General features: G+C 46.9%; 1 protein-coding gene across 7 annotated transcripts in view; it reads left to right on the forward strand.

Moving 5' to 3' along the window:
* Window positions 1–7,500, forward strand: part of LOC113813528 (neuroglobin-like) — a 282,557-nt gene that overhangs the window by 112,376 nt on the left and 162,681 nt on the right. Inside the window, exons 1-2 of one of the 7 annotated variants that reach the window (XM_070117708.1) lie at window positions 6,347–6,453; window positions 6,761–7,439. The exons of 2 other annotated variants lie outside the window; for them this stretch is intronic. In XM_070117708.1, coding sequence (XP_069973809.1) covers window positions 7,231–7,439 — 209 coding nt within the window. In that variant the 5' untranslated portion in view covers window positions 6,347–6,453; window positions 6,761–7,230. Of the gene's footprint in view, window positions 1–6,346; window positions 6,454–6,760; window positions 7,440–7,500 lie in introns of those variants that run through there. 4 more of the 7 variants (XM_070117710.1, XM_070117711.1, XM_070117712.1 and 1 more) reach the window with 4 other exon arrangements.

Here is a 7,500-nt window from a genome sequence, read left to right on the forward strand (position 1 = left end):
ACACACACACACACACCAACACAAACACACACACACACACACACACACACACACACACACACACTCACTCACCCCCTCCCAAACACACACACAAACACATACACACACCAAAATAAAAACCCACTCACGTACACACTCACCCCCCCCCCCACACACACGTCTTGTACTGCATCCTAATAAAAAGGCAAAGATATACACATGTCATTCATATATTCGAGAAAGAAACAATGTTGCATTTTCAGTGGAATATCCTGGACGGAATTCACTTAACAATTCAAGAGTAAAACGGAATAGGAAAAAAGGGAAAAAGAGGGAGAGAGAGAGAGAGAGAGAGAGAGAAAGGGTGGGAGGAGGGAGAGAAAGAGAGAAAGAGAGGAGGAGAGAGAGAGAGAGAGAGAGAGAGAGAGAGAGAGAGAGAGAGAGAGAGAGAGAGAGAGAGAGAGAGAGAGAGAGAGAGAGAGAGAGAGAGAGAGAGACGAGGGAAGGAGGGAAGGGAGAGAAAGAGAAAGAGAGAGGAGAGAGGGAGGAGGGGAGAGAGAGAGAGAGAGAGAGAGAGAGAGAGAGAGAGAGAGAGGGGGAGGAAGGGAGGGAGAGAAAGGGGGAGGGGGAGAGAGAGAAGAAGAACAAGAAGGAAGGATTGAAAGAGAAAGAGAAAGATAGACATACAGACCGAAATATATTTACATGCATACATACAAACAAACACACATACACACACACACACACACACAACAGAAAGAGAGAAAGGAAGTCGGAAAAAAACGCTAAAAAAAAAAAAAAAAAAACATAATCCGAACATTCACACACAGAAAGAGAGAAAGTGAATCGAAAAATAAAAACGTTAAAAAAAATAATAATCCGAACATTCACAAAAACGGATAAAGAAAGAAAGAAAAAAAGCACCATTATTCTGATCTCAAAATAACCGCAACGCCATGAACACAACACTAATTCTACCGTTGTGGTTTGTGAAAATGTTCGCAGTCGTTCTGACCAATCAGCGCCAAGCTCCGTGTGAGGAAAGTGATGACGTCATGACCTTGGCACACTTTATTTCTGAAGATTATTTTTTATATTATTATTATTTTTTTTTTACTTTTTATTATAATTTTATTTGCTGCTCTTGGTTGTCTATTTATGCAGTGTTTAGTGTTGTTGTTGTTATTACTATCTTTATTATTGTTATTATTGTTGTTGTCTTACTTTTATTCCTTTTCTTGTTGCTGTTATCATCATTATTTCTATATCTATTAATATTATTATCATTATCATTATCTATATTGTTATTATTATCATCATTATAGTATTATTATTAACATTAATATAGTTGTTATTATTATTTTTCTATAATTAGAAATGCTATTAGTATAATTATTATTGTTATTATTCTCATTATTCTCATTATCATTATAATCGTTACATTTATTATTATCCCCATTATCATTATCAATCATCAATGTTATTACTATGATTATCATTATTATATCTTTTATTTTTTTGTTATTGTTATTGTTGTCATTATCATTATTATTGCTGTTATTATTACTGCCGTCATGGCAATCAATCAATGTATATTACCTTTATGATTATTACATTCATTATCATTGTTTTCATTGCCGTCATTACTATCATTTATAATCAATTCTATCTTGCTCATTATCATTATTGTTGCTTTATCCATTTTAGTTATTCCTATTACTTCCTTTATTACCACCATTATTATTATTATCATCATCATCATTATTATTATCATTATCATCATCATTATTATCCTCAGTATCGCTGGCATTATTGATCTAATATTTACAGATATTACTGTCTGTGTTGTAATTGTTCTACGGAAATAATTACTGTTGTTATATTCATTATAATTATCCTCAGAGTAACACTGAACATCATTTTTTTTAATATTGTGCGAGGCCCCTATTAATATTCGTTATAAGGACATGCATATACACTGAAATAAATGCATACCTATCAGTCTAAACATGACATTTCTACCGTATAGACAGATAGTTAAAAATACATATATATATGACAGACAGACAGATGTTATATACACTGAAATAATGCATATCTATCAATCTAAACATATATCCACCGTATAGATAGATAGTTGAAAATTATATATGATAGACAGACAGATATCATATACACTGAAATAAATGCATATCTATCAGTCTAAACATGACATTACCGTATAGATAGTTGAAAAAAAAAATAGATAAAATAAATAAATAAATAAGTATATATATATATATATATATATATATATATATATATATATATATATATATATATATATATATATAATAGGCACAGATATCATATACACTGAAATAAATGCATATCTATCAATCTAAACATATATCCACCGTATAGATAGTTGAAAAAAATATATATATGATAGATAGACAAATATGTATTTAAATCTATGTACATGCGTGTATATACGAATATTCATCGGGTCTCGTACCATTTTAACAAAACCGAAAGTTAAATTGGAGATAAGTTTCGTGTAACGTGTTCTCCCCTCTCCTCTTGTCTCTCGTCTCTCGTCCTGTTCTTATCTCCCCTCACCCTCTTCTCTCTTCCCTCTTCACTCCTATTCTTGGCCTCTTCATTCCCCTCTCTTTGCCCTTTCTTTCTTCTCTATTGTTATTTCCTCTTTCTGTTCTCTTTCTTTCTCTTCTTCTCTCCTTTTTTCTCTTGATCTCTTCTCTTTAGCTTTTCACTCCTTCTCTTTTCTCTTCACTCCTATTCTTGGCCTCTTCATTCCCCTCTCTTTGCCTTCTCTTCTCCTCTTGTGTTATCTCCTCTTTCTATTCTCTTTCTTTTTCTTCTCCTTTTTTTTCTCTCGATCTCTTCTCTTTAGCTTTTCACTCCTTCTCTTCCTCATTTATTCCTTTTCCATTCCCTTCGTTTCCCTTTCTTCCCCTCTCTTTTCTCACTCGCCACCTCCTCTCTCTTTTTTTTCATTCCCTCCCTTTTCCTCTTCCTCTATTTCCTTCTCTCTCCCTCTCTTCCCTCCCCCTCCCCTCCCCCTCTTCATCTTCTCCCACCTCCTTTCGTTTCTCATTCCCTTTCTTTCCATCCCCCTTTCCCCTCTTCTATTTCCTTCTATTCCCCTCCTTTCTCTTCTTTTCGTATCCTTCCCATCTTCTGCTCGCCTCTATTTCCCTATCTTCTCTTCCCCTCCCCTCCCTCCCCCCTTCCCATTCCCTTTCTTTCCATCCCCTCTTTCCCTTCTCTTCTATCCCCTTCCATTCCCCTATTTTCTCTTCCCTTCTCTTCTTCCCCCTCCTTCCTCCTTCCTCTTCCCCCTCCCCCTTCATTTCCATTCCCTCTCTTTCCATCCCCTCTTTCCCCCTCTTTCATTCTCTTCCTTTCCCTTCCCCTCCTTCCTCATGCTCCCTCTCCCCCTGTCCTCCTTTCCAATCCCTCTCTTTCCCCTCTTCCATCCCCACTCATTCCCCTCCTCATCTTCCTCTCTCTCCATTCACCTCCTTTCTCTTCCCCTCTCCCCTTCCCTCTCTCCCTTCCTCACTCTCCCTTCTCTTCTTCTATTTCCCTCTCTCTCCCTTCCCCTCTCTCCCTTTCCTTCTCTCTCCCTTCCCTCTCTCTCCCTTCCCTCTCTCCCTCCCCCTCTCTCCCTTCCCCTCTCCCCCTTCCCCTCTCTCCCTTCCTCTCTCTCCCTCCCCCTCTCTCTCTTCCCTTCTTCCATTTCCCCTCTCTCCCTTTCCTTCTCTCTCCCCTTCCCCTCTCTCTCCCTTCTCCTCTCTCCCTTCCTTTCTCTCTCCCTTCCCCTCTCTCCCTTCCCTTCTCTCTCCCTTCCCCTCTTTCTCCTTCCTCTCTCTCCCTCTCCCTCTCTCCCTTCCCTCTCTCCCTTCCCCTCTCCTTCCTTCTCTCTCCCTCCCCACTCTCTCACTTCCTCTCTCTTCCTTCCTTCTCTCTCCCTTCCCTCTCTCCCTCCCCCTCTCTCCCTTCCCTCTCTCCCTTCCCTTCTCTCTCCTTCCCTCTCTCTTCCCCTCTCTCCCTTCCTTCTTCTCTCCCTTCCCCTCTCTCCTTCCCTTCTCTCTCCTTCCTCTCTCCTTCCCCTCTCCCCCTTCCCTCTCTCCCTTCCTCTCTCTCCCTCCCCCTCTCTCTCTTCCCTTCTTCCATTTCCCTCTCTCTCCCTTTCCTTCTCTCTCCCTTCCCCTCTCTCTCCCTTCTCCTCTCTCCCTTCCCTCTCTCCCTTCCCTTCTCTCTCCCTTCCCCTCTTTCTCCTTCCTCTCTCTCCCTCTCCTCTCTCCCTTCCCCTCTCTCCTTCCCTTCTCTCTCCCTCCCCCACTCTCTCACTTCCTCTCTCTTCCTTCCCTTCTCTCTCCCTTCCCCTCTCTCCCTCCCCTCTCTCTCCCTTCCCTCTCTCCCTTCCCTTCTCTCCTTCCCCTCTCTCCCTTCCCTTCTCTCTCCCTTCCCCTCTCTCCTTCCCTTCTCTCTCTCCCTTCCTCTCTCCCTTCCCCTCTCTCCCTCCCTCTCTCCCTCCCCCTCTCTCCCTTTCCCTCTCTTCCCTCTCTCCCTTCCCTCTCTCACTTCCTCCCTCTCTCACTTCCTCTCTCTTCCTTCCCTTCTCTCTCCCTTCCCCTCTCTCTCCCTTCCCCTCTCTCTTCCCTTCCTCTCTCTCTTCCCTTCCCCTCTCTCTTCCCTTCCCCTCTCTCTTCCCTTCCCCTCTCTCTTCCCTTCCCCTCTCTGCCTTCCCCTCTCTCTCTTCCTCTCTCCCTTCCCCTCTCTCTCACTTCCTCTCTCTTCCTTCCCTTCTCTCTCCCTTTCCCTCTCTCTCCTCCCCTCTCTCCTTCCCTCTCTCCCTTCCCTTCTCTCCCTCCCTCTCTCTCCCTCCTTCTCTCTCCCTTCCCTCTCTCCCACTCCCTCTCTCCTTCCCTTCTCTCTCCTTCCTCTCTCTCCTTCCCTCTCTCTCTCCTCCCCCTCTCTCCCTTCCCCTCTCTCCCTTCCCCTCTCTCCCTTCCTCTCTCCCTCCCCCTCTCTCCCTTCCCCTCTCTCCCTTCCCCTCGCTCTCTCCTCGCTCTCCCTTCCCTTCTCTCTCCCTTCCCCTCTCTCCCTCCCCCTCTCTCCCTTCCCCTCTCTTCCTCCCCCTCTCTCCCTTCCCCTCTCTCCCTTCTCCTCTCTCCCTCCCCCTCTCTCCCTTCCCCTCTCTCCCTCCCCCTCTCTCCCTTCCCCTCTCTCCGCACCCAGCAAGTGTACCCGAGTGGCCGAACACGTGACTTCCGGTGGGGGAGGGGAAAGGGGGCCAAGGTGGGAGGAGAGGGGGGGGTGGCACAGGTGGACAGGAAAGTGGGCGGGGAATGGAAGGTGGGCGGGGAGAGCTGGATGGGCGGAGGGAGGGAGGTGGGCGGGGAGAGAGAGGCGGGCGGAGGGAGGGAGGTGGGCGGGGAGAGCTGGATGGGCGGAGGGAGGGAAATGGGCGGGGAATGGAAGGTGGGCGGGGGAAAGAGGTGGATGGGCGGAGGGAAAGAGGACGGCGGCGGAAAAAGGTAGGTGGTCGGAGGGGAGAAGGTGGGCGTGTTCGGGGGTAGGGGAAAGGGTGGGAAGGAGCGGAGGAGGAGAAAAGGGAGGAGAGGGAATGAATGAAAAAGGTAGAGACAGAGGGAGAGAAGAGAAGTGGAAAGAATGAGAGGGAAGTGGAAAGTTCAGGAGATGAGAGAGGGATTGACAGAGGGAAGAGAGGAGGAAGGGAAGGAGAGAGGAGATAGAAGAGAGGAGAAGAAGAGAGAGAAGAGAGGAGGAGGGGCAGTAAAGAAGAGAAAGGAGAGGAAAGAGGAGAGAAGAGTTGGAAGGAGAAGAAGAGAGGGAAGAGAGGAGATAGAATAGAAGGGAAGAAAGGGGAAAGGAAAGAAGAATTGGAAGGAAGCGAAGAGAGGTAAGAGAGGAGAAAGAGAGAAGAGCGGGGAAGGAGAGAAGGGAAGAGAGGAGGAGAGAAGAGCTGAAAGGAGAAGAGAGGGGAAGGAGAGAAGGGAAGAGAGGGGAAAGGAGAGAAGACTTGGAAGGAGGCGAAGGGAGGGAGAGGAGAGCTGGAAGAGGGGGGGAAGAGAGAGAGAGGGGAGAGAGGAGGTCGAAATAGCCAGGTAAAGCGACCACCGACCACGCGCATTCCTACCGTGAGAAGACCAGCTTATGAGAACCCAGTCGAAGTGTTGGAAGGACGTGCTGTTGGAAACGGACGTGGTGGAAATGGGGTTTTGGAGAGGGGGGGGGCAGCGTGATGGGAGAGGGGGGGCCGGAGGTAGGGGCGGGGGGAGGGGAGAGAGAGGGGGGGGAGGGTGATAGAGGTAAGCGCGTCAGAGGCATATCCAGTGTACCGCTGGCCGGCGCGACAGACGGGGGTGTTTTGTCGTCCCCTCTCTCTTCTCTCTTCTCTCTCTCTCTCCCTCTCTTGGCGGGTCTGTTTGGAGTGTGCGGGTGCGTGTCTGTGTCTTTTAGTTTCCCTTTTTTTCATTCCCCCTTTTTTTAATTATGATTTTTGTCGGTATTTCTTTCCTTTCCTTGTATGTTCTCCTGTTCTTATCAGTGTAGTGAATATTCACGATTCTCGTATATTTTTCAAAGATCAGTTTTGTTAGATTTTGTTTACCTGTCTATTGATTTTTGTTTTTTGTTTTTTTGTTGTTGTTATACTTGACTCTCCAGGTGCGACTTGAGTGCGCGCGGCGGTCCTTGACGTAACGCGACGTGGCAGTGGTGTATTATGATTTATTTTTTATTCCAGTTCTCCCCCCAAGAAGGCGTTGGCGCCCTCGAGTCCCATTTTCTCTAATTGCAAAGTCGAAACCAATAGAAAACGACGTTCAGGAGAGAGAGAGAGAAAACGACGTGTGACCGGAAAGGGGAGACTTATATATAAATATATATCACAGATAACGCTCAGACGAGAGGCATTGGCAACCCAGCAATAATGATAAAGAGTGACGCTATGTGATAAAAAAGAAAGAAAAAACGCAGACAAAGATAGAGACACTCTTACAATAATCATACCCATAATTACCGTAGGAAACGAGCGATAAATAAGAGACAGAGAAAAGGAAAAGGAAAATCGCCCAGGAAAGGGAGGGAGAGGCAGGAAGTTAAAGCCGCCACGGAGACCCAGCGGCAGGAGCGGCCCCTTCGACCATTCTTATGACCGCCAGTGACTGCTCATGAAAATTCCCGAGAAGGAGATCTTTGAGGGCGTCCGTGGCCATGGGATGCAAGCTGTCCAGGGCGCTGTCCAGGGGCGGAGGGGCCGGGGCGCCGCGCAAGGAGAAGGAGAAGGACCTGCCCGAGCCCCCGCCGCCCCCAGCCCTTGACCCGCGACTCCCCCTGACGGCGAAGCAGAAGTTCAACATGGTCAAGTCCTGGAAAGGCATCAGTCGCGCCCTCGAGCCCACCGGCGTCTATATGTTCTTACAGTGAGTCCTTCGCCGAGACGCTGAGCCAAAGCCCCCTCCTCCTCCACCCCCCACCCCACCC

The sequence above is a fragment of the Penaeus vannamei genome, chromosome 41, assembly GCF_042767895.1.
Source record: "Penaeus vannamei isolate JL-2024 chromosome 41, ASM4276789v1, whole genome shotgun sequence".
In the NCBI taxonomy this organism is placed as follows: Eukaryota; Metazoa; Arthropoda; class Malacostraca; order Decapoda; family Penaeidae; genus Penaeus; species Penaeus vannamei.